The sequence below is a fragment of the Dromiciops gliroides genome, chromosome 1 (genome assembly GCF_019393635.1).
Source record: "Dromiciops gliroides isolate mDroGli1 chromosome 1, mDroGli1.pri, whole genome shotgun sequence".
Taxonomy (NCBI): domain Eukaryota; kingdom Metazoa; phylum Chordata; class Mammalia; order Microbiotheria; family Microbiotheriidae; genus Dromiciops; species Dromiciops gliroides.
This window is the reverse complement of record NC_057861.1, coordinates 110,129,260-110,156,966: the sequence shown is the minus strand read 5'-3', so window position 1 is coordinate 110,156,966 and position 27,707 is coordinate 110,129,260. Positions and strand designations below refer to the sequence as shown.

General features: G+C 42.7%; 1 protein-coding gene across 2 annotated transcripts; it reads right to left on the bottom strand.

Annotated features, from left to right (window-relative positions):
• Nucleotides 1-642: 642 nt before the first annotated feature.
• Nucleotides 643-22,650, bottom strand: KLHL38 (kelch like family member 38). 2 transcript variants are annotated; one of them, XM_043980171.1, is made up of 4 exons: nucleotides 22,483-22,650; nucleotides 20,154-21,839; nucleotides 5,197-5,302; nucleotides 643-2,710 (listed from the first exon to the last, which is right to left on the bottom strand). In XM_043980171.1, the coding sequence occupies exons 2-4, from the start codon at nucleotides 21,501-21,503 to the stop codon at nucleotides 2,421-2,423; spliced, it is 1,746 nt and encodes a 581-aa protein (XP_043836106.1). In that variant the 5' UTR covers nucleotides 21,504-21,839; nucleotides 22,483-22,650; the 3' UTR covers nucleotides 643-2,420. The 2 variants fall into 2 exon arrangements, with proteins under 2 accessions (XP_043836106.1, XP_043836113.1); XM_043980178.1 differs by having other exon boundaries at nucleotides 20,154-21,834.
• Nucleotides 22,651-27,707: the final 5,057 nt, after the last annotated feature.

Genomic DNA, 27,707 nt, shown 5'->3' with positions numbered 1-27,707 from the left:
AATATTATCATTTCCATTTTTTTGTTGTTGTTCAGTTGTTTCAGTTGTGTCTGACTCTTGGTGACCCCGTTTGGTGTTTTCTTGGCCAGGATCCTGGAGTGGTCTGCTATATCCTTTTCCAGCGCATTTTACAGATGAGGAATTGAGGCAAACTGGGTTAAGTGACATACCCAGGGTAACACAACTATTAAGTGTCTGAGGCTGGATTTGAACTCAGGAAGATGAGTCTTTCTGATGCCAGGCCTAACGAGCCATCTAATGTGCCACCTGGCTGTCCATTTTAAAATTAAAATATCCATTTTACTGATATAGAAACCAAAGCTTGGAGAAGTTAGGACTTGCCCCTTGTCACAGAGCTATTATGTAGTAGAAGGGCTCGGGCTTCTCACTCCAAATCAGCACCTCTTTCCGCCACACTATAGCCTAAGTAGTACCAGAGGAACTATAGTGTAATGGAAAGCATGCTGGACTTGGGGGCAGGAGACCCACATTCAAATCCTGCCTCAGGTGCCAGGATTTGAACCCAAGTCCTGTGATTCCAAATTAGCATTTTCTCCACCACACCATTGGACTTCCCCCGATTAGCTTTGGGACCACAAAGAAATGTTTAGAGACTCAGTTTATTTATTTGTTAAACGGGGATAATAAAACTTAAGTACGTCTTCCCTCACAGGATTGTTGAAAGAAAAGTACTTCCCAACATGCTCTAAAGATGAGCTTAGTGGTCACCTAACTGTGTATAGAAGCATACATCATTTCTTCTTTGCCTTAGGGTCACAGAGTTAGAAGTAGAAGAGACAAGAGGTTATCTAGTCTGGACCTCCACTCTTACAAGTGCCCATGCACTTATTTTATATATATTCAGAGCTAGAAGACACCTGAGAGATCATCTAGATCAGCCCTCTCATTTTGTAAATGGGGAAACTGAGGCCTAGAGAGGTAAGGTACCTAAGGTACCTTAAATTAAAGAGCTTGGATGAGAACCCAGTTCTTATGATTGGACTTAAAAATCAGGAATACCTGGGTTCAAATCCTGCTTTAGATACTCATTGTCTGCACAACCCAAGACAAGTCATTTAACTTCCCTGGGCCTCAGGGTCCTTATTTGTCAAATGAGGGGGTTGAACTTAGTTTCTAAGGTCCCTTCTGGCTCTAAATCTGATCTTCTAACTCTGCATTGGACATTCTTTTCTCTGTACTATATAGCTTCCCTATACAGTACCGCAGGAAGACTTAAGCCAAATTGGGGGTCTGAAAAACACCACAGTGGGCCAAAAAGTGAAAAATTTAATCAAATGGTTATGTAGTCAAAACAGTGGGCAGCCAAGTATCCCCCCTCCCAAACCTTCCTCCTGCTCCTGTGAACTGACAAAATGTTTGAGCACTGCACAGAGGAGTGAGGACGCAGCCAGAGAAGTAAGAGTGTCAGAGAGGTATGATTCCCAGACCCTGGGCTTTCTCCCACTCCCACCCTGAGTCATGTTGCCAATTTGTAAAGCTCATGAAGATGAAAGGAACTCTAGAAATAGCCAGTATTCTCGGCATAAGGAAGATAGCTGTGTTAGGTAACCTCCTAAAGAACTCGTTGGCTCTCTGTTCCCCCCAAACAACAATTCTCCTAGCATGATTCCAAAATAAAATGCTGATTTTAATCACAAGGTTACAGTTCATGCTAGGCTGGAGGAAAACATCACTTGGTACCAACAAATGTTATTCCTGGGTTCATCGGATTTCAGCTGGAGGGGACCTTAGAGATCCTCTAATCTAATAAGGATAGCTAACTTTTACATGATGCTTAAAGGTTTGCAGAACACATTGCATACATTATCTCATCTTATCCTCACAAGAGCTCAGTGAGGGAGATGCAATAGGCATGATTTCCCCCATTTTACAGAAGAGCAGACTGAGGTTAAGGGACTGGACCAAAATCATACAGTTAAGTCAGTTTCAGGATTGGGATTCAAACCCATGTCCCTCTGACTCTAAGTCCAGCCTTCTTTTCACTGTACCCCACATAGCCTCTGGAATTCTAATATATTATGTACATAATTAGTGTGGGAAGTTCTTGGTAAGGAAACTCCTTTCCCTCTCCTGCCACAGATCAACAACTCATCTGGAGCCTTAGTTTGAGTTGCCTGGAGCACTGAGAAATTAACTGGTTTGTCCATGGCCACATGGCTAGTGTGTGTCAGAAGTGGGATTTGAACCCAGTTCTTCCAGCCTCTAAATGTATCACTCTATCCTCTGCCTTGCCTAGACCTTTCCAGGTCCAGACTACATACATTGAGGTGTGAGGTTCAGAAGAACACAAAAATAGCCCTTTTTCATCCTGTGAGCTTGGATATGCTTAGTATAAGGGTTCTATGGTCTCCTCTGAATCTCCTTATCCTTTTTTCCCATCTATAGTCCTACTTCTTTCTTCAGGGAGATTCAGAAGGATAAGGTAGGCACTGGAGAGTGAGGCATCCGTGATCAAAAAGTTTGTGGGGTAATCTCCCTTGGGATGTCCAAGTATCTGTCTCTGGGTCATAGCAATCAAATGAGTCTGAGTCTTCAATGTTGCTGTCAATGGTGAGCCTCCGACCTCCAGTCACATAGAGCTTGTCCCCAATCACTGTGGCCCCATGATGCATCCGTCTGTCTTTCATGTCAGCGCATTTCACGAATTTGTTGGCTTGAGGGTCGTAAGCAAGGAGTCTCCTTGTATAACCTGAAAGGGAGTAATTCATTGTCACCATCAGCATTGTGCTCAGCCCTGTATCGGTTAACATTTTTATCAATGACTTGGATGAAGACAGACATGGCATGCTTGTCAGGTATATGGGTGACACAAAATTGGCAGAGGCAGCTAACACAGTGGAAAACAGTTAGGATCCCAAATTATCCCGACAGGCTAGAACAATGGGCTGAATCTACAAAGCCAAAATTCAAATGGGAAAGACATAAAGTCATATATTTGAGTTTAAGAAATTGACTTCAAAAGTACAAGTTGGTAGAGGGGGCAGCTAGGTGGTACAGTGGATAAAGCACCAGCCCTGGATTCAGGAGGACCTGAGTTCAAATCTGGCCTCAGACACTTGACATTTACTAGCTATGTGACCCTGGAAAAGTCACTTAACCCTCATTGCCCCATAAAAACAACAACAACAACAACAACAAAGTACAAGTTGGTTAGTTGTCAGTTTGTCTGAAAAAAGATCTAGATGTTTTTAGTGGGCTATAAGTGCTATCTAAATCAATAGTGTGATTTTTGTTCTTTTGGTATAGAGCGGTGATTTTATCTGGGTAGAGAGCTGCCCTGAGAGGGAACTCCATCTACCAATGCAGAATGGCAATCTCTCTTCAACTTAAAGGCTTAGAGAAGTTTCCTGGGATATGGAGAGCTTGGGGCCCTAATCCAGCATGGATCAGAGGTGAGACTTAAATCTAGGTCCTATCAACTCCAGATCCAGCTATTTCTCACTCCACGATGCCCCTCAATAGACAGAAAAGCAAATTCATTAAGAGAATGCATTTGGGATGCATTAAGATAATAGCCTCCAAGAGTAAGGAGAGGATGGTCCCATCATACTATGTTCAGTACACATCACAGACTGGAATATTGTGTTCAGTTCTGGTTATCACATTTTAGGAAGGATAGTGATAGGCTGGGAATTTTTCAGACAAGGGCAACTATAATGGTGAAGGGATTTGAATTTGTACCATATGAGGATTAGATGAATGGAATATGGGTAAAAAGAAAAGGAAAGAGAAAAAGAAGAAAAAAAAGGATTTTCTTGCAAAAAGAAGACTTAGGGTGGACCTGATCTCTTCAAATACTGAAAAGGCTGGCATGTAGAAGAAGGATTGGGCTTGTTCTGTTTGGCCCAAGAAAGCAGAATTAGGCACCAGGACCAGAAGCAGCAAAGAGGCCAATGTGGGCTTTATTTAAAGCCCTTTCTAACAGCTAGCATTAGCTCAATGTAGAAGAACCTGCATCGGGAGGTGGTGGGTTCCCGGTCCCTGGAGGTCCTTGAGGTCTTTGGCTCATCTGTCAGGTGTTTTGTAATTTGGCTTCTTTTTGGGGACAGGAGTTGTATTAAATGGTCACAGAAGATCATCCTAACTCAGACATTCTGGAAATCTAAATCCATTCCAGCTTTGGGGAATAGCCTGTGCAAGAGCAAGGAGGCAGGGGGTGGAGATAGAAGGCTCCAGGCCTGTCTGGCTGGAAGGCAAAGAGCAGGCAGGGAAATGATGTGTATCCTGGGACAAGAGCTGGAGATCACCAACTCCAAACCCTTCCTGGTATGGAACGGTCTCCACTTGGCAAAGGGCTTTAAGGAGCTCAAATGACCAGTTTGGGTTTCTTTCTTTTCTCCTCCGAAATGTAGGTTTTTAAGGGGCAAGAACCACAGCTTGTTGCCCAGCCATGTGCTACATGTTACCTGATGACATAATCTGTCACCTAGAAGAGTGCTGTGCAGCCTATGGGCACTAGGTCAAGTGTTAAAAGTCCTACATGGATTGAGATGATTCCTAAAGGGTTCTCCTTCCTAGCCATTGGGTACAGTAAACCTAGTACTTCATGCTAAAGCCCTGGTTACTTAGATTCAGAACATATCTCTTTAAGTATGCCATGTTTATTTATTTATTTTTTGGTTTTGGAGGCAATTGGGGTTAAGTGACTTGCCCAGGGTCGCACAGCTATTAAGTGTCTGAGGACCTATTTGAACTCAGGTCCTCCTGACTCCAGGGCCAGTGCTCTATCCACTGAACCACCTAGAACTCTGACATGTTTAAATATGGTTAAGAAAAGGCAGCTGGTGTTCTTTCATTAATACAATTTAATAAAGAGAAGATAAAGTATCTTCTTCCATATTGCCCATTATTCGAAGAAATCCCTTTAAAAACAAAAATCTAACATAACCTAAACAAATTCACATGAGATAGTGTTTTGAGGTTTACAAAGTGTTTTCTTTAGGACAGCCCTCTGAGCTGGATGGTGCAAATACTGTTATGTTCATGATACAGATGAGGGCACTGAGGCTGAGAGAGGTGAGGGTGCTTGCCCTGGATTACAAGACCAGTGCCTTTTCTAATTTCTATTAAAAAGGGTAAATGATCAGTCAGAATGGCACATTCTTATTAGTTATTCTTCTCTAGTGGATGATCCAGGTTCATACCCAAATGGAGTCATACTTAATGCAAACTTACCTCCAACAATGATAATTTGGCCCCTGAGCACCACTGCTGGAGCACAGACATTCTTGATCATTCTGGTCTCCATTTTGAACCATGTGTTTCTAGAAATATGGTAAACCTGTAAGAGAATATGGCAGGGTCATAGCAATCAGAGCACAACATTGTTTTTAAGTCATTAAAGTATATTCCTTATCCAGAATAAAAGAACAGAGGGTAATGTGATTCCAGGATGATACTAGGATACTCAAAGTTTAATCTTGATGTGGCCAAGAGTTTAATAAAATAGTCCAATATTTCTTCATAATAAGAGGTTCATCGGATTGAGACCTGGATCACATATAGTTCAACTCTCTCATCTTTTTCAATACTTGGCCAACCACAACCCAGGAACTCATGACTTACATAAATGGTGAGTTTCAGAGATAGGGCTCAGACCCCAATCTTTCAAATCAAATCCAAACATAGATTTAGATGCCAGCTCTGATCTTGATTCTTTAGACATTTATGTCTCCATGCCAGCTTCCATCTCACCATGGAGACATCTTTGTCTCTGTGGCTTCCTCCTCTGATTGGCGAAGAAGTGAAGAAGTACCTTAGACAGTCATACTCCCTTCCGGGCTTTTTAAAAAACTTTCTGGGGTTTTACAACTTCTTCCCCCAGCCTAACTTCTCAACTTTCTTTTATGTGTTGTCTTCCCCCATTAGAATGTAAGCTCTGTGAGAGTAAGAACTGTCTTTCTTTTTGCTTCTATTTGTATTCCAACCACTTAGCATAGACTACATAGTAAGTGCTTAATAAACTCTCTCTCTCTGTCTCTGTCTCTCTCTCCATTTCTCTTTCTATCCCTCTCCTTTCCCCACCACAATCCCCTTCTCTCTCTAGAAGGAACTTTATGATGAGGAATCGAAGCCAAGAATGTGAAGTGACTTGTCCAGGGTCACACACTTTGCAGGTACCAGAGCTAGAATTGGAAGAGGACCCCTGACTCTACAATCTGCTCTCCTGTCCAGCATTATACTGTCTTCCACTTCCTTCTATACTACACCCTCTCTCAAAGCTTTGAATATACCCCCCTTCATAGTAAATGTGGAGACATGTACACCTTCTAAACCAGTGTCTTTCCACCAGTTTAATTCTGGGTCCCTCCCACTTTTCAGTATACCTTGAAGGCAAGAAAAGAAGGTCTGAGTTCTACATATTCCATTTGGAGCAGGTGTGGTAGCCTTTGAGTCATTTAGTACAGAGTCAGAATCTGAGAGTTGGAAGGCATCTAAGGGACCCATCTAATCTAGCCTGTACTTGAAGGAGACTCTCCATTACAACAAGCAAGCATCCAGCCTTATCCTGGAGACCTTTTGTGGAGAGGAATCCACCACTTTTTGAGACAGCCCATTCTACTTTGGGCTAGCTCTAATGGTGGGTAGGGCAGCTGAGATGGTGTGGTGGGTAGAGCATCGGGCCTGGAATCAGGAAGACCTGAGTTCAAATTTGGCCTCAGACACTTACTAGTTGTGTGATCCTGGGCAAGTCACTTAACCCTGTTTACCTCAGTTTCCTCATTTGTGAAATGAGCTGGAAAAGGAAATGGCAAATCACTCCTGTATCTCTGCCAAGAAAACCCCAAATGGGGTCATGAAGAGTTGGATACAACTGAAACAATTCATCAACAACAAAAATTGGTGAGAAGCTTTTCCCTTTATAGTTTCATTGATCTGAAGCTGGAAGGGTTCTCAGAAATGGTTTAGCTCAGCTCTCTCATTTTCCAGGTTAGGAAATGGAGGTACAGGGTGGCTAGGTGATTTACTCAAGGTCACACAGACGGTGTCAGAAGCAGAAGTACCTCTGACTTAAGAACCAGCGTGTTTTTCTTGGTACCACACTGCCTCCAGACAGCAAGCCTAAACCTGTCTCTCTGAATCCCCACCCCCCTTACAAGTGTCAGAAGGAGTTTTTCCTTTTATTAAGGCAAGGTGTTGTTTTTTCTGACTAAAGGAAGAAGAAAAAAGGAAAGAATAAGGGACAAAGAGAAGAAGGGCAATCTTTCAGCAACAGTTGTGGATAAGGTAAAAGCTAGAGTTTTGGTGGAACTGGAACCTCTCTCAGCCTCAGTCTCCTCCTATGACGAGTGGGAGCGATAATACCAGCTGCCTTAAAGAGATGTGATAATACGTGGAAAGGGCTTTGTAAACCGGCAAGTGCCATATCAACGTCAGCTATCCTCCTCCTCCTCCTCCTCCTCTTTGTTGTTATTAGACACACCTGTGAGATATAATGCTTACAGTGTTCCAGCACAGTGGTTGGGAAATACTATATTAACTAATTATTCCCTATATAAATTTTATCATGTGAATTTCCTCTTTTAAAATAACAATGATAAGTAACATTTATATAGCGCTTAATTTGTGCTAGGCACTGTGCTAAGGGCTTTATAATTACTATCTAATTTGATCTTTACAACAATCCTGGGAGGTAGTGCTATTATTTATCTCAATTTTTGTGGCTGAGGAAACTGAGGCAGAGGTTTAACTGACTTGCCCAGGGTCACATAGCTACTAAGTGTTGAGGCTGGATTTGAATTCAGGTCTTCTTGATTCCAAGTCCTGTGCTCTCTAACTATTGAGCCACTCAGATGTTTCCATTAGAAAACAACACCCCCAAAACATCCTAAATTGAAAAGAATTCATTAAAGAAAAACTTGGTGATTATCAATGTCATAATTTTCATATGAGTATATATAAGCATGGAAATGTATTACAGGTAGACTCTCCCTCCTTGGAGGACTTGATAGAAAGAGTTCTTATTAGTTCAGGATTGTAGAAAGAGGACCCCCACCAGAAGGTAGGGGAATGGACTGGATGGAACTCCAGAGGTTTCACTTGGCCTTTTGATTCAAAGAAGCAAGGAAGCAATAATGTGTTAGAGGAGATGAAAAAGCAGTAAGGTAAATCAGAGTGTTGCTAATCATCTTTGGAAATACTTGAAAATCTTCTTAGGAAAAGCTAATCTAGGTTGTATTTTAACCAGGCGAGTAAATGCCACCCTGTTTTCTCTTCTGGGTCTGAATTAGTTACAGTTTCATGAACAGTTAGCTCTTTAAAGTTCACAAAGTATATATATGTTAACTCATTTGATCCTCATTTGAATATTTTTTTCTTGAAAATCAATCCCTTAACAACTTTTAACTTAACTTTTTTTTTTTAAAAACAACATTTTCCAAGGGGTAAGTAGGTGGCAAGTTAGTCCGTAGAAGAGAAGGCTTGGAGTGGGCCATTGGAAGAAACATGATAGCTGTATTAAAGTAGTCAAGGACTGGTATGTGGAAAAGAGACTACACTAATTCCATTTGTGCTGAGAGGGCAAAACTAAGAGACTGGGTAAAAGATGGAGAGGCAAATTTGGACTCAATAAAAAGAAAAATTGCTTAACAATTAGAGCTATCCAAACACAGATGGACTTTGTCAAGAGGGGATGAGTTCCCCATTACTGGAGGTCATTAAGTCAAAGCTATCAGGGAAGTTGTGGAGGGGATTGCAGTGGATTATGAGCTAAAGGTGAATCAGTATAATAATATGGTTGTCACAAAAGCTAGTGTAATCTTAGGTCTAGTGTGCAGACTAAGAGGGCAATGTAGGGGCGGCTAGGTGGTAGAGTAGATAAAGCACTGTCCCTGGATTCAGAAGGTCCTGAGTTCAAATCCGACCTCAGACACTGGACACTTAATAGCTGTGTGACCCTGGGCAAGTCACTTAACCCTCATTGCCTCTCCCCCCCCCCCCCCCCCGACCAAAAGGATATATAATGACCCTGTTGTACTCAGGTAATGTGCTTGGTTCTAGATGACATATTTTAGGAAGGACAATGATTAGCTCAAGTATGATCAGAGGAGGATACCCAAGATGCTACATGACTTTGAGATCATCATTATGCTAATCATCATTATCACCACCACTACCATCACAAGGACATTTATATAGAAATTTAAGGTATGTGAAATGCTTTACAAATATTATCTCATTTTCTTCTCCCAACAACTCTAGGAGGAGGGTGCTATTATTACTCCCATTTTATAGATGAAGGAACTGAGGCACATGAGATCATGCCACATGAAGACCAGTTGAAGGACTTTATGCTTGTATGTTTATCTTATAAGTATGTTTAGCTTGGAGAACAAAAGACTTAGCAGGGACAGGATGTGTCTTCTAGTATCTGAAGGGCTGTGGATCAGAAGAAGGCTTATACTTATTTTGCTTGGTCCCAGAGGGCAGAACCAAGGACAGTGGGTGGAAGCTGCATAGAGTTAGATGGAAGTGTGGAGTAAAGGCAAAACTCCCTAAGAACTAGAGCTAGTAGAAAATGGAATATGGGCTGCCTTGAGGCATGGTGGGCTCCCTATCACTGGAGGATTTCAGGCAGAGGATGGATGACCACTCATATGGTATGTCAGGTTAGGGCTGGAGTAGATGCCTCTGAGGTCCTTTCCAGTGCTGAGATTCTGCAGTCCCATAATGCGGCCACCATTTTCCTCTGCAGAGCTTAGCAAGATCATCCAGTGGTACAGGTTGAGCTGACATGACAGAAATGCAGATACTTGATCTGAATAGCAAACCCTACTCAATGTAATTTTTGAAGGTTGATGCTGTGTTCCTCAAACCAAATCCCACAGCTGTACTTAAAAATCCCAACCTGTTTCATCAAATAACTCTAAACATTCATCTTCAATATGTTTGAATGAGTGAAATTCCCATTTCAAAGCCAGGGCTACAGAGTCAAGAAAAGCAGATGAACCTAATATTTTCAACTTTTTTCCCCCATTGCTTCAACAGCCACATGTACTATACTTCTTGGCTCGGTGGCTTGTTTGATTGTGTCATGTAATTCTTGAACAGGCCCTGTGGGTGATTCAGAGGTCTTCAGAGTGATGTTGTCTTCTATACTTCATTGCTGAGGAAGTAAAAGACCAAATCACTAGTTTCTTTCTCTCCCTATGGGAAGGTAGCAGGACAGGGTAAGAAGGATGACCCAAGGGAATGGGCTAGTTGGGAGGTGTCTTACATGGCATCACGTAGGCATAGGGTGGCATGAATAGGGGATAAAAATTCCTCGTTATATCTACCTTCTATAGTTACAGGTTGAAGAAAGCCAGAGGTGACTCTCTCCAACTAAATGAAGCAAGGTTTGTAAAAGTCTGTTGGTAATGGGGAAGTAATCAGCCTGGGGATTAGCTGAGAGCAGGCTAGACAATGGATGAGTCAGTAAAGTATGAGCAATAAGAAAAACAAGGATTAAGTTAGTTAAAACCAAGAGTAGGAGGGGAGAATTTTAGAAAGGTGAAGTTAGAATAAGCAGCTATGAAGAACCCATTCAGACAGACTTCCTTGTGGGAACCAAGGAAAAAGAACAGCCATTTCAGATTGTCAAGGAACTGACTGGGATTTCAGTTCTGTGCAAACTCAAGGGAAAAGGAGGGTTGGAAAAAGAGCTTTAAAAATATTTGTTTTCTCAAAAGCCAAAATTAAGAGACAATTATCCCTAAGGAAATAGCTCTTGGTAAAGCGCTTAAGATCAGAGACTGCACAGTGGAAAGGGTGCTAGATTTAGAGTGCTGACCTGGGTTGGAATAATAGCTTGGATACTTACTAGCTATGTCACTGTAGGCAAGTCATTTTACCTGCCAAATCTGTAAAAATGATTAGTCAAATGAAGGGTTTGGATTAGATAGCCTTTAATGTCCCTTCCAGTTTTAAATCTATAATCCTATGATCTTTGAAGGGCAGCCAGGTGGCACAGTGGATAAAGTGCCAGGCCCAGAGTCAGGAAGACTCATCTTCCGAGTTCATATCTGGCCTCCAGACACTTCCTAGCTATGTGACCCTGGGCAAATCACTTAATCCTGTTTGCCTCAGTTTCCTCATCTGGATAAGGAAATGGAAAATCACTTTTGTATCTTTGCCAAGAAGACCCCAAATGGGGTCATAGAGACAAGACTGAAAAACAACTGAATTGAGCAATCTGTGAGCCTATGATACCATAAAAATGAAGGTAGAAATAGGGATGAATTAAGAAGAGAAACTATGTTTATCTCTTGACCATCTTTCTAGCTATTACTTATGGCCCAGTAATCAAATCAATATAACAACTGCAACTGGAAAAGAAATGACAGTTTCACTCATCATTCCTGTGACTGCTTAGACCAAAACTCCCTTCCTTAGCCACCATTTCCTAATAAATGCTGTATCTCCATAGTAGAATATAGGCTTCATTTTGTCATCCAAGAGCCTAGCATAGTGCCTGGCATACATTAGGCTCTTAATAAATGCTTAGATTGTTGATTTATTGAGTCTTAGGCACCAAGGGAGAAACACCTTGGCTGGGAAAGGGCTAATTTAACTACCTGTATATAGTGCATATTCCCCAGTGATTCATAGATACTGTAAAGCATTTCCTTGGTTTCTAAGTGTCCACCAGAATGGGGTTAGTGGTGACTTACTACTGAAGTGTGAAAACAGAGGAGAATAAGAATTAGTTCCCAAGGCAATGTCCTTGAAGCTCGGATTGTAGGTGAAGGAATGGCAAGGCTTACTCAAGCCCAGGGCAATGCACTTGCAGACAATTCCATTCTTTAGTACTAGGCTACCTTCAGAATATTTAATATAGGACTTAACTAGTGATGAAATGAACTACTCAGGAAGGATTCAAACATGTCAGTGATTAGGGCAAGTGACCCATGAGGAGAAGGTAATTTCTCCTCAGATGAATGGGGTCTAAACTGGCATTGGAGCAAGTGTTAATCCAAAAATCAGGCTGGGTCAGGATTGAGTTTCTTTGGAACATCAAAATTCAAGGAGTGGGGAGAGTCTGAAGCTGAAAGTTAGATAGAGGAGTAAAGATTCAGGGCTAGAGGTCAGCGCTGGGTCAGGAGATGAGATACAGGAGGGGAAAAGGGGGCCCAACCTATCTTTTCAAATCTCCCACCTTTCATAGAAGCTGCCTACATTCCTGCCCCCAAGTCATGCTGTTAGGTTGGAGGGGCACGAATTGGCTCCTTCATACCCCCTTCTGACTTAGCTAAATCAGTCAGGTTACGGTCTTTGACACCATCACTTCCCTCAGAATTCCTCACCAGATCTTCATGATATGCCATGAGTGGAAGGCTCCTGTCAATTCCAGGGTATACTTCTTGTGGGCTGGCTCCCATGTCTCATCCTTGGAGCTATGCCCATGGTCTGTCTAGCCTCTCAGATGGATATTTGTGCACTGACTCTCCCACAGGTGAATGGAGGGCAGAAACTGGACCTAAGTGGAACTGTCCAAGGCCTACTGCTGGTGGACCAGCTTCAGAAGGTTTGACTGAGATTTCAGGCTGTAAAGTTTCTGGTCTATAGAAGGACTATGGAACCAACTTTGTCCATGTTTAAGATTCAGTGATAGTGTATCTTTCCCACACACCAGGAATGACAATGCAGTTGAACACGCCAAAAAGAATGTACAAACCCATGTGGCATTGATGGGCAGGAGGAGGTTCTGAAAGTTGTCTAGGTCGTTATACTCAGCATTGACAGTGGTCGTGATCTCACTCTCCCTTGGCTCTAACCTTAAATACAGCCTTAACTCTGAGTCACCCTTTCTCCCAACCAACCAACCAATCATTGTTGTTATTGTTGTTTGTTCTTCATTCCCAAAGAGGACCATGACAACAGGGTGATGTCATGACTTGCACTGAATTGAAGTGAGGGAGGGTTGTGTAAAGTTACCAGCCTCACTCTCTCCTCCAGAGTCATCTGGGTGGCAAGATATACATCAGGACAACCGGAGATGGCCCCAGATGTTTAAGGCAATTGGGATTAAGTGACTTGCCCAGGATCACACAACTAGTATCTGAAGTGAGATTTGAACTCAGGTCCTCCTGACTTCAGGGCCAGTGCTCTATCCACTGTGCCATCAATCAACCAATCAATAAGTATAGTAATAGTACAGTACAATCTAGAATGGCATAGCATAGTACAATATAGCATAGCATAGCATAGCATAGCATAGCATAGCATAGCATAGCATAGCATAGCATAGCATAGCATAGCAAAGTATGGTGAATATAGTGTTCCTCAATAGTTAACTATTGGTTAATGTCTGTGCAGGGATGGGAGAATAGAAGAAGGTGGTGTGGACTGTAAGAGAATGACCCATATGATGACATCAGATGCAGTGGCGTGGTCTCCACTATGAATGGTTTCCATGGTTCCCAGTATATCGAAATAGGCACAGAGGGGAATCATTTCTTTGGGTGATTAAATGTACATTCTTGGGGCAGCTAGATGGTGCAGTGGATAGAGCACCGGCCCTGTAGTCAGGAGGACCTGAGTTCAAATCCGGCCTCAGACACTTAACACTTACTAGCTGTGTGACCTTGGGCAAATCACTTAACCCCAATTGCCTCACCAAAAAAAAATGTACATTCTTTTGCCTCTGGAATTTATTGGAAAGCTTTTAGAAGATATAGCAATAGAGGTTCTGTTAGGTAGGAGAACCCAGGGATGAAGCTGGGATGGACCCTCATGAATCTGAAGAGCCCCTGAAGAGCTTCTGAGGATGCGGAGGTACCTTCTGCATTGTAGGATTGATCTACTTTGTAGGAATCCATTTGCATTGTATGCCAACTATTAACATGTTCTAGAAAATCTACTTCCTTCTGGAATCACCATTTCTTCAATTTGGCAAATAGCTGGTGCTGTTGTTAGGTGTAAGAGAATGACTTGGGTCAATTCTGAGTGCTGTGTAAGATACCAGGAGTACGTGCTTGAGTGCATCATTGAGCAACCGCCACTCCCTGTTGAGGAGTCTTGAAACACCAATTTCAGGAATCTCCACTAGTAAGAAGTGGCAATGCACAAACTAAGCAGCATCCACATAGGTGTGACAGGTGGGCTTCCATTCATTTCCCCTACACATTCAGATCAGCTTGAATGTGTTGCAGAGGCACAATTCTTTGTGCATCATCGCCTCTGCTATTTGGTATCTCAGATCTGATATTGGGGTAACAGCTACTGGTGAAGTAGATAGTTCCTATAAGATAATATATGTAAAGTGCTTTGCAGACCTTAAAGTACTACATATGTGTTGACTATTATTGTTATTTGGAGAAGGAAAGGGCAAACCATTCCAGTATCTCTGCCAAGAAAACCCCCCAAATGGGTTATGACTGAAATGGCTAAACAATAACAACAACAAAGTTATTATTATTGAATTGTGGACTTAGAGTTAGGAAGACTTAGGATAGAATGCTAATGAGGATACCTACTAACTATATAGTTACAGGTTTCAAAATTCCCAAGAGGGCTACTGTCTTTGGAACGGCTAGGGGCATGGGGGCCATTTTTGAATTCCTAAAGGAAGCCCTCAACATTGTCTTTTAGAGGGCTATTTTCAGTGACCCAGCAGGCACTCTGCCCTGTTGGCATGCTACCAGGAAAACTCCACTGGCCTGGACTTTGGGGAATGCCCAGGGGAGGAGGTCCAAATGAGCAAGGAACCCTGCAACATCATCCACCCATCCCTTCAAAGAACCTGGGGAACTCCAGATACTTTCAGGAACACCAGAATGTTTTCCCACTCAGATATGTAGCAGCTTGGTTTCCTTGGTTGCTCACTGGTCCAGTCTGAGATGAGTTCTCATAAACCATTTCCATAACCACCAGGACAATATAGGAAGCATGGGATACTTATTTCCTCTCATCCACAGTAGAGTTCAAAAAATTCACAGAGGCCCTTAAATCTACCATAACTGGCAGTCTGATTTCAAGTGTAAGAAATAGGTAAAGGGATGGGTGAAGGATGTGGTGTAGCTTAATGGGAAGTATAATGGATTTGGAGACAGAAGCCCTTGATTCAGCAGCTTGCTCTGCCATTTATTTTTATTTTTTATTTTTTGCAGGGCAATGAGGGTTAAGTGACTTGCCCAGGGTCACACAGCTAGTATCAAGTGTCTGATGCTGGATTTGAACTCAGGTCCTTCTGAAACCAGGCCTGGTGCTTTATCCACTGCGCCACCTAGCTGCCCTTTGCCATTTATTGCTTGTGTGACTCTAGGTCTCCATTTCCTCATCTGTAAAAGAGGGGGTTGAACTAGGTGACCTTTAAGGTTCTAAGATGAGAGCTCTTAATCCATGATTCCTATGAGAGGTCTCATTACCCCTTTTTCTAGTGGCAGGAATACATTGAACATGGTACACATTGGTTCACCCCAGCTCTCCCGCACTGTTCAATGATCTCCCAAAGATAGGCTGGAATAGTGACAGAGGGGATTGAGCTGTGACTAAATGCAGATATTGAAGTATACACATTACCATATAAGTAGGGGGTAAGTTGGTAGCAACACCCTTTCAGATTGATTCATTGCAGATAGGGGAGGGCAAATCTTCTAAAAGCTGTCCTACCCAGGCAAAGGAATTGATACTTGGGCCTGACTTAGAATCAAGAAAGAATTGCATATCGATCGTACCATTATTCCTTCCTCTGCTTGAGTCAAGTCACCAGCTAGCAATCTTGGGTCTAAACAGATATGGGGTGGGGATTGTCTTTGAATTCCTAAAGGAAGCCCTCAACATTGTCCATTAGTGGGCTATTTTCAGTGACCCAGCAGGCACTCTGCCCTGTTGGCATGCTACCAGGAAAACTCCACTGGCCTGGACTTTGGGGAATGCCCAGGGGAGGAGGTGCAAATGGCAAGGAACCCTGGGGTTCCTTGTCATCCACCCATCCCTTGAAAGAACCTGGGGCACTTAAGGTACTTTCAGGGAAACTGACACCAGCCTAGCCCAAGCCAAGCGTTCACTTTTTTCAGAGTGGCAGATGCATTTTGCAGAGCCGCCATTTCCTCAGAGGACTCTGAGTCCAGAGTCTCTGGAACCCCCACTAGAGACTTTTCAATATGGCTCTAATGTCAGTCACAGGTGCTCTAAGATCTGCACAGATCACATTGTAATATCCCTGCTATCAGTGCTGGTAGTTAGGAACAGTGGCTCAGCATAATCCTCTCCTGATGAAGATGAGCAGAGTACGGATAGGATCCAAATGAGGAAAAGTCATGAGGCCAGGCCAGGTTGGTGCTAAGAATACTTTGAAATGCCCAAGTCCAAAGGAGTTTAAAAGAAAGTTGGAAATTGGTTGAAGGAGAAAAATTCAATCCCAGGGGTCGGGACTATAACAGGAGACAAGATTCCAAGGAAGATAACTTTTCTTTTAACTCAACCTGTATCCCCAAAGCTTCTGCCTTTTTAGTGATTGGGTATATTTGCTACCCTGACCTTACAGTGATAATGTCTATCTGGTCATTGGTTGGGTTGGCTATACCCTTCCATGCCTCAGCCATGTCCATAAGACTGTAGACTAGAGTACTATCTTTGAGAATAGTTCCAAGTGGTTTGGAGCATGAAGGAGAGACAAGGCACTAGTTTACTTGTGATACGTGGGAGTGGTCATGTTACCATTGCAAATCTGTAGTTCTTTGTATAAGATATCATCCTATCTCCTCTTGAGGAGTTCATTTTGCTCGACTTGATTGAACTCCCAGGAGGCATGGCTGGCATCTGTGGTCTATAACTGGTCTTGTCTATCCAAGGCTGTGAAGGTAGTCAATTTAGGAATTGGGAACACCAGTTTTTACCAAGGAAACTCATCTGTGATGCAAAGGTAGGGGCACACACTTAGTTGTTGCTTGTGAGAACCTTTTTGACGTGAAGCATTGCCATTCTCAAGTCATCAACAATAGCTGATACCTTGGGAACTTGAAAGCTGCAGGCCCAAAAGAATAGTCCCATCTACCCTCTTTGAATTATTGGTGTCAGGAGAAGTGACTAAAGCAGGAAAGAATGCTGTTCCAGTTTAAGGTGTTCCTGACATTTTACTAGAGATTTAGGAGTTGGGGAGGAAACTCAACTTAGACTCTGATAAGGCTTCAGCCAGTCCTCACAGCCAGTAGGATGAAAAGAATGATGGGCTTGTGTTCAAGTTTTGGCTTTGTCACTTACTAGCTGTGTGACCCTGGGAGACTCATTTCACCTCTTCTGAGCCTCAGTTTTCTCATCTGCAAAACTGGCTAAATACTTTTACTTCCTATCTTAGAGGGTTACAGTGAGGAGCAAAGGAGATATAATGTATGTTAAGCACTTTATAACTATAAAGTTTATAAATATTAGCTGCTGAGTTTGTGTCTGGTTAGCCTCGGTGATGCCTTTCTATTGGGTGAAAAACTGGTTTAAAATGCTTACAAAAAATGGGCAAAAATACTTTTTATCAGTCTAAATGTTTTACCTTTATTAAGTAAGCTTCTCTGGGGTGTTGGGAGTAAAGCTATGTATGAACAAACCTTTTACCACTCACTTCAAATCCCATTCTTGGGATATTATCTGACTCTCATGATTAGAATTGAGTGTACTATAGTGGAAAGAGAACTGAATTTGGGGGTAATGGACCTGGCTTTTAGTTAAAGTTACAATTTAAGCAAGTCCCACAAAATCTCTGGACCTCAGCTTCTATACTTGGAAGATAAAGAGGTTGAACTAGATGATCTAATTCTCAATCCATGTGTAATTTATCTAATTTATTCTCAGTAGTCTTCAGAAGCTTCAGGTAACACAGTGGGCAGAGCAGTTAGAGTTGAAGTTGGAATCAGGAAGATCTAAGTTCAAATCTAGTCTCAGACACTAGTTTTGACCCTGGGAGTGACTCTACTCTATTCCAATCAGTATTAATCAGTCTGATATAATTCCATAGGGACACTGATGATAAATTCTGTATATTTGACCCCAGAGCCATGAACTGCAGGTTATAAGTTCACTTGTTTAATCATAGGAAGCTAACTAGAGGCCCTCTACTCTTTCCTTGTTATGGTGACAGAGCCCAGCATATCAAAGGTGACTCAATTACATGGAAAGTCCCCAACTTATTTTTGCACCTCCAGACCATTCTCTCTTGTCTAACATGACAGGTGACTATCTTATGACCACTTCAGCCAACCCAACACCCCTCTGCTGATATACCATTTTGGGGGCTGATACATCATTTTTGGCCCTCAAAGCAAAGGCTACCAACCAATGAGATTCTGTATTTTGTGTAGCACCTCCAGAGTATTCAGGTATCAAATCTGGTATCAAACCTTACAAAAATAAGGCCCTGGAAGAAGGGGGCATCTCAGATAATGAGGAAGATCTGAGGTCCACTTCATTAGAGGGGACCATGGACCCTTTAATAAAGTGTCATTGGCTCAGAGCTCTGACTCAGTTCCTTTTATTGTAGATTGGCCAATTTTAAATTCCACATAGACAAGTCACTTGACCTTTCTCAGCCTCAGTTTCTGCATCTGTAAAATGGGGATAATAATAGTACCTACCTCCCAAGACTGTTGTGAGGTCAAAATGAGATAAGATATATAAAGCATATCACAAACCTTAAAGAACTCTATAAATACTAGGTGTTTTTATTATTTGGCATGTATGGTTGTCTTGCATTGGTAATTATTTTTGTTGCATTTTTGTTGTCCTTTGTTCTGAGTCAAGTTACAGTGTGTCTGACTGGTTAATCAGACCAATACAAGCTCAGAATTCTCTACCACAGGTCAGGCACAAATAATTCATGTGAATATTTGAGATGGATTCTCTAAATCTGTGTGTCTCATGTTTCTTTTGAGCTACTTCTATTCTATTTTGTCTATAGAACACAGTGATGTAGGCACACCATGTTGGGCAGCTCTTTACTAGTGTCTCCCATGTCATGCAATCAATTCCAAAGTTCTTCAGAGAGACCTTGAGAGTGTCCTAGCTTCATATGCACACAAACATATGTTTATGTACTGGGTTCCTGCTAAGTACAAAGTGCTTATTGTAGTTGCAGATACAAAATAGCCTATGATACATTGGCTCCACTCCCTGGAAAGATTATTTAAATGTAATGACAGAGATTGCATGGCACAGTATATTGAGTACTGGATTTGAAGATAAGAAGACTTGAGTTCAAATCCCATCTCTGACACTTATGAGCTTGGGCAAAACACTTAATATTTCTTTTTTTTCTTTTTTTTTTTTTTTTGCGGAGCAATGGGGGTTAAGTGACTTGCCCAGGGCCACACAGCTAGTAAGTGTTTAAGTGTCTGAGGCCGGATTTGAACTCAGGTACTCCTGAATCCAGGGCCGGTGCTTTATCCACTGCACCACCTAGCTGCCCCACACTTAATATTTCTAAGCCTCAGTTTTCTCATTTATAAAATGAGGGGCTTGAGGTCAATGGCCTCTTTGCCGTTCTATGTTTATGAACTCATGACATACATAATCTCGTTTTTGGAACTCAGGGTAGACATTGAATTTGGAAGCAGTATCTGCCCTCAAGGAATCTGTAGTTTAACTGGGAAGATTGTGTGAGTGAATGTGTATGTATGTGTGAGAGTGTTTATGTGTATGTTCATTGAGAGTGGGCATCCTACCTTATGCTACTTTTCATTTCCAATAGCCACCAATATACATGATAGGAGCCTAATAAGTTTTTGTGAAATTGATTGAAACTCACTGAAAGGCAGAAGTTTTTCTTTTAGTGGCATCAGATGATACTTAGAAAAATGAATTAGAGAACCTTGTAGTAGATAGAATTCTGGACTGGGACTTAGGTTCAAATATTCTCTCTCACACTTGGTGGTTATGTGAGTGTGGGCAAGTCAATTAGTCATTATAAGCCTCAGTTTCTTTATCCATAAAATGTGGATGATAATATTTAGTATTTACAATACCTCACAGGAAAGCTGTAAGGCTCAAATGAGGTGTATATATATATATATATATATACACACACACACACACACACACATATGTATATGTGTATGTATATATACACATATGTCTATGTGTATGCATATATGTGGTATTATATAGCCTTAAAGTGCTATATAGATGTCTGATACATTTATAAAAGTTGCTAAGAATAAGTTTACCTGTATGAGTCGTACAGGATTTTGCATAATGTCTTCTCCACCAAAGAGATAAAGTCTTTGGTCTTTCACAGCTACTGCTGGGTGAAGGACAGCTACAGGCATGCTGGCCATGGTCTCCCAGACATCATAGATACTATCGTACCTCTCCATGGAACTCATTATCTCCTGGTTTTCTCCAATTCCTCCAATGGAGAAGATGTAGTTCTTATAGGCTGTACTTCTATGGGAGTATCGAGCCACCAGCATGGGCTCCCCTAGTCTCCACTGATTGAGTTTCAGGGAGAAGATATAAACATTGTGACTGACTTGCTGCTTCCCTACCCCAACAGACATGCCCCCCAGTACGTAGGCACTACTATGCAAGGTGACGGAGGAGGCTTTGTAAAGTCGAGCTGGGAGCTTGGCAAGGTACCGCCACTGGCCCGTCTTCTCATGGTACAGCAGAACTTCCCTGGTGGTTTGCTGATTGTCCTTTCTACCTCCCAAGAGGATAAGGAAATCACGGTGAGACTCTCTCCGAGGGACGTGCCACAGTGGCTTGAGGTCTGGGCTGCCAGTGCTGTACAAAGAAAACACTTGTCTCCTCATTACCTCCAGGATGGCTTGGCATGCTGGGGAAGACTGAAGGAGGGAGTCGTTGACAATGAAATGGAAGAAGAAGGTTGGGTGGACATATTGGAGCCTGACTTTCTTGAATAGTTCTTGGATATATTCTTTCCGGGCCTGGAGGTCATGCCTGATCCAGACCATTAATGTTTCAAACACTTCTTCTTCCTCACCACAGAGCTCATCATCTCCTAGGTAATCACTTAGTTCCAACGGACATAGCTCCTTCAAGTCTTCTGATAGGGCTACTTCTGGGAAACACCTTAGGGCCATCGATCTAGCTTTCTGTTTGAGGCTCTCACAACTCAAAGTGTCAGAGAGTCTGATCATGCTAAGGCAGTTGCTAGGGGTCAACTGCTTCTGAAGATACAATGAACAGGCTTCAAAAAGCCTGAGATATTGTAACATGGATGCAGCCTCCATCAAAGATAGGACATTGTCTGCAGTGATGTGAATCTCCCCAGTGTATACATACAGGATGATCTCATGTAAAATATCAGCATCAATGCCTTTCAGATCAACTTTGGCCTGAGAGCTCTCTCTGAAGTTGCTACAGAACATTGCCTGGAAGTATGGGCTACTAGAGGCCAAGACATTTCTGTGGCAGGGGACTTCACAGCTCCCTATGCATATAGTCACGTCAATCAGGACCCCTTTTTGTCTTAAGACATTTAGCTGCCTCAAGAGATCAGAGGAGAAGTTCTCATCCTTGAAAAGCAGACCCTCTGGTGACTCCCTATCCATCTTAAAACAAAGGGAGGAGTCAATGAGTTATTACAAAGTCAAGTCTTAGTAACTTGCCTAGGATGTTCAGTGGCAAATGGATCAAGGAAGACCATTCATGTCTGTCTCAATCTCATGAATCATGTAGGTTCCAGTATGAATATTGATTAGCGAAGATGGGGAAATAAAAATCACACTGCAGTATGAATATTGATTAGCAAGGATGAGGAAATTTAAAAATCACGCAGCATCTAAATCCCGGAAATTTACTGGTCTGTTTTTCTCTCTTGTTATTTGCTTGCTGTTGTTGTAGCCAAAGTGAACAAATCGATGAGAATGCTGGGGTCTTCTGCTAATCTAACCAAAAAATAAAATGTACAAGTTGCAAATTATTTGACTGCCTGGGACTGAAATATCAACTTAAAATATCTCGGAATCCCAGAACATTGAAGTTGGAAGAGAAGTTGCAGATCATCTATCCTAACTCCCTCATTTAACAGATGAGGAAACTGAGGTTTTGAGAGAGAAATAGATTTGTCCAAAGTCACACAGAAAATAATAAGTCATAGCGCAAAGACCTGAATACAAATCTCTTGACTCCAAAGCCTGGGGCTCTTTTCCACTGCCCCACAGTGAGGTAACGGTTAATTTCATTTTGCACACCAGAAATAAATATAGGTTTTTTTTTTCATGGTTTTCAACAGATTCGTCATCCAGTAAATGCATGCATCTCTTCCTGGGACTTAAGTCATTCCCCAAACATGTAATCCTGGCAACTCTGCCCTCCGGTAACAGATAGACTCACTCTAGAAAATGAGTGAGAACCTTGCTGTTTTTTTTTTTTAAATCATGGCTTCTCCCCCCTTCCCTTCCCCACTCCCTGTTTTGGTTTATGTGATAAATAAGAACCCAAAGACTGAGCAAGTTTCTGGCCTGGGTTTGTTTTGATGACAATGGACAGCTTCTACCTGTGGGGTAATTGAACAATCGAGATATTTACCTTCTGCTTTTTGCCCTCGGCATCCACTGACTCCTGAGCCGTTTATTCCCCCTCGAGATTTTCCATCATTAGGACACAAGTGAAATTGTAAACCCAGGACTCTCCTTCAGCTGGCAAGTGATTTATACAGGGCGATTTCAGGATTTGTTTATTCTGACGGTATTTTCACTGCCTTCTGGAGCTTTGTGAAAGAACTACCGGGCAGAGAGACATTGTATACATTCCATGACTAAGAATAGTTGCATATGTTCTTTCCACTGTTCTCACATGTGACTTTCCAGTTGCCTTTTGCAACAAGTTGAGCTGGGCTGGCATGAGCCGCGCATGCCCAGGGGATGTTTTGCTGGCCAGTCTTTGCATCAATAAAAATAGAGCCCAAGTTGAACCTTCTCTTTTATAAAAGACCTTGCTGCCCCCTTGGAATACCCTGAGGCCCTTATCCTGAAAGTGCCTGGGAATTTGAGAAGTCTGTAAATAGGCTTCAGTGCTTAGAATCACCAGCTTCCTTCAAAGCCTAGCTCAGGTGCACTCAGGACCAGAGAGGCCTTTTTTCATCCCTTCAGTGATTAGCTTGCTCTCTCACTAGAAACTACTTTGTATATCCTTTGCACATTCTTGCTTGTGAACATGCTGTATCCCCAGGCACCCCAGCAGAATGTAAGCTCTTTGAGAGCAGGGTCCATTTTGTTTTCACCTTTGTATACTTTACTCATAATAGGTGCTGGATAAGAGCTTGTTCAGCTGTTGAATTGAATCCAACCTCAGATGCTGAGTAGTTGGGGTCTTTGCACTAAACATTCGAGTGTGGACAGTATCTGAGGAAAGACACAACTGAAGAGAACTGGGCAACTGTTTTCCTGAGGAACCAGTTAGATGAGTGTTTCCCACAGAGACTGATGGTACTGATGGTGATGGCTTTGAGATTTCTTAAGGCCTTTTGGGCATGATTAGGCACAATGAGTGAATATACATAGTTTGGTTTTTATTAAGCATTCTTGATTGTGCTAGGTGACACAATGGATAGAGCACCAGGCCTGGAGTCAGAAAGACTCATCTTTCTGAGTTCAAATCTGGCCTCAGACATTTTCTAGCTGTGTGACCCTGGCCAAGTCACTTAATCCCATTTGCCTAAGTTTCATCTCTCAAACAATCTGGAGAAAGGAATGGCAAACCACTCCAGTATCTTTGCCAAGAAAACCCCAGATGCCCTTAATGCCCCTTTCCTGCTATACAGGCCGACCTCCAAATCTAAGGCTTTTATTTTTATCAAGGACACAACTGAGACAGTGGGAGGTTAAATGCTTAGCCCAGATATCACAAGAGAAATTGAAACAAGGTCTCCCACCCCTCATATCATTGCTCTAGGGCTTGGCATCAGCGTCAACACAATGAAAAAGCAGCTTCCTTTCTGTTGAGAAATACATTTATTCTTTTACCCTCAGTTCACAGTGAAGAGAAGATGTCATTTTGGGCTTGGGCCTGAGAGGAATAGGTAGGAATTTTTTGGAAGAAATTTTCATCAAGTGCCCCTAACCAGGAACATTAATAGTGGCATGTCCTCTGCATTCTTCTCACTGGGCCTTTTGAAATCCAGCTCTTGCTTCCAACCAGCTCTGGAAGGGAGGCCAGTCACACTGACCAGCTGTAACAAATCCTTTGGAAAGGAAGGCTTCATGCTGTTGGCTAGCCCCATGTGGTGCTTTCCTGCTCGACACTTAGATGTCAAGAAAAGATACAAAGACAACTCAGTGTTTACTTCTTGGCATCATTTTTATAACCCCCCCTCCACCCCCCCACCAATACATCCATGTGCGTGTGCCTAGTACATATGCACACACTCCTCACTCCCCACCCCCCAAAACCCCCAAAGGCTTCTCATGCCACCTAGATGTAATCTCAAGCAGCCCACATTTATCCACAGAAAATAGCTCTCCCAGAGGACTTTGTAATGTCTATTTGTTTTAGTTTCTGTCATGAAGACTTTTTAGCTTTGGGTCTGAGTATGTGGGAGCCTGATAGGATGGCGGGAGTATTTCTGGCTAACCAGTCTCCAGTCTTGGTATTATTTTATATCCCTTACAGAATTGATGGCTGGGTCTCTGCTCTTTCCCTCTTCCTTCTGGGTGGTGGAGAGAACAACTCTCTCTTCTCACTCTTCACTCAGACCATCAGTAACTTCCATGCCCTGCTTTAAATTGCTGGTTCCTCATCATGCCTGGTGTGCAGGGTCTAATTTGGCCTTCTGCTTACTTTGGCTGGGTTGCTGATGGAGTGAGGCCTTTTTTCCTTTGCCCACGGCAAATGCTATCCTCTTTGCACCCCTCAGTTTTAGACCCAGTCCCACCACTGACTAGCTTCAGGATCTTGGGCAAATCTCGGTTTCTCTGAGCCTCAGGGTTTGCCTCTATGAAATGAGGGTTTGGGGCTGGATGATGGAGAAGGACCCTTCCAGTCCTAATTTTCTCTGGCTCAATAATTCAGCTGTATACTTCCTCAGGCTTGGCATTGGGGAAGGAATGCTGCCAGGAGCTGGGACTAAGTGATTATGGTCTCCTCAGAGCTGTTTGAGCCCTGAAACATGATGCAGAGAAAACCCAGCTAGCCAACTTGGCAGTGGCTCCCTTTTATTGTTTTGCCCTTTTAAGTAAATTCAGAGAGGCTTTTCCCCCCTCTCAGAGTTTTTGAGGATGAGCTGATTGACGTTCATGAGCACGGTTGTATGAGTACATTTTTTCTACCTCGTTCATCTGTTTGAGCCAAAAGACTCTGAACAAGGGATACTCTCCTGGTCCGGGTCAGCAGCGGGTTTCACTACAGTGAAGAAGGAGAGAAAAAGCCAAACTTGTATCCCTTGTTCTCTGGATGTATTCCTCCTTTCTCCCTTCTCCTCTTCTCTCTCCACTCCAGCAGAGGAACTGTGATTCTCCTCCCTGTTACTAGGGTGAAACATGGCTGTGGAGATCTGCTTCAAGAAGTGATTTCAGAGATACTTGTGGAGGCCTTCTCATGACCAGAAGGCCTTTCCCCTCCTCTCGACAGGGCTTTGGCTGTGCCCAGAGAGCTGCATGAGAAGAAACCAAAACACAAGGGGCTATTGCAGGGCATTTTAGTCAGCCGGATCCTGGACAGTTGGGGGAAGGAACATTGGTTCTTATAAAGTGAATTTGTTTTTGTGGGTGTATTGTATTTGTAATCTATATATTTGTACTGACTTGTAATGAGTTGAACAAGGACTTCGTCCTCTAAACAATAACAGAGAGGGTCCATGGTACTTGCATCTCCAGAGGTGATATGGCTAACCTCCTCGGGGAGATAAATGACATAAAAGATGGCTCTTACTAGGCCAGCAGTACAGATTTGCCGTGATCCCAACGATCACACACTTCCCCCACACTCCTTTGCCGTTAAGAAAAAGTCTTTGTTTCTGAAGAGCTCAGGGAAGCAAGGATGGCAGAGGGGATGGGGCATCATTGTTTGTTGGTCTAACAGAACAGTCTGGCCCCACCTCCTCTCTTCCACTTGTGCCCTGACCTCATATATCATTTATGCCCCAGATCAGCTTTCTCAGCCTTAGATCAAGCTTGGGGAGTGGGGGGTGCGCAAAATAAATAATATGATCAAAGATACTTTCTTACCCTTCTTTCAGCTCAGTTGGTCACTGATGATGATAATACTAAGCATTGAACTCTCTTCTACTCCTCAGGGCCTCGGGAATCTGGTTTACTATCACTCCCTGATAGTAAGATAAGCACTGGGGAAGAAAATGAACTCCCTCAGTCCACCAGAAGTGTTTTTCAAGTCAAACTGTTGATTGGTAAAATATAAAAAATTTTCCACTGAGGACTTTTGGGTAGCATCAACCTGACAGGGGCTGGGATGGGCCAGGGGTGGCGGAGACTGGGGGGAATGCAAGGAAAAGAGCAGGAGAACAAATCAGATTGGGTTGGTTTTATTTTTCAAGTTTAAAGAAGTAAAGAGCAGTTCTTAAAGTAATAAAAGTGTTGTGGATTGGTAAAAATTTGCCTTGAAAGAGCATTTGGGAAATAATATAGTAGAAGTCTCTTTTTTCGGTTGTGCTTCATGAGATGGGACTAAGAGAGAGCAAGTATTCCAGTATAGGTGGATACTAATGAGCTGGAATGCCTTAGAGCACAGCTGTTCAATCAAATCTATATCTGATGCTGTGTTAGCCTGAATACTTTAGGAGATGCTCAGGTTCTTTTAGTAGTGGGGATGGGATGGGGAGGGACACACACACAAAATCCGTATACTGGCATTTCAGAGTTTTCCTGGAAAGGACACAAGTCAGATCTATTGAGAATCAACCTCAGAATGTAATCCGCATCTCAAAAAGTACCTCATGGGGGCAGCTAGGTGGCGCAGTGGATAAAGCACTGGCCCTGGATTCAGGAGGACCTGAGTTCAAATCCGGTCTCAGACACTTGACACTTAGTAGCTGTGGGACCCTCATTGCCCTGCAAAAATTTAAAAAAAGAAAAAGAAAGAAAAAGTACTTTCTGACGTAAGGACACATGTAAGAATTGTTCACAGTACCTCTCTCTAAATCTCTCTAAATCTCTCTAGTTTGTGTCCAGCCAGGGAAACGCTAGAACTTTTGGTGTGTAGCTTTTTCCCTCCCCTCTCCCCCTCCCAAAGAGTCCTTAATTCTTCTGTAAGAGTTCAGAATGACAAGACATCAGATATAGAACAGTTTTATTTATCCCTATGAACATTCAGAAAGAACATTGGTTCTGTCATCAGAGGACCTGGAATCGAATTGCATTTCTCAGGCTTTCCACTTTTGTGACTTTGGGCAAGTCATTTAAACTCTAAAGGAGAGGGCTGCACCAGAAAGCTTCAGAGATTCCCCTCTGCCCATGATCTCTGATCCTCTAATAATCCAGAAAACCCTTTTCCCCTTTTCAGAGGACATCAAGCATCTCTGTTCTCCAGTAGGTCCTGCCTTCAACATCTTTACAGCCCACATTACTCACAGTACCAGCAAAGACCAAAGTCCAAAAGGTTTGTGCCTCCTCAACATGGCAGTGTGTTTTGTTGTATCTCTGGGGAGCACTACCTCCTGCACAAGCCCTCACTCTGCCTTGGCTCCCCAATTTGTTACTGTCACTGAGCCTTCATTTCCCTTACCTCTTTCTTTAATCAAGGTTTCATCTCTTTGGGGACCATGTGGGTGTAGCACCCTTTAGCACAGGCCTCAGTCCAGG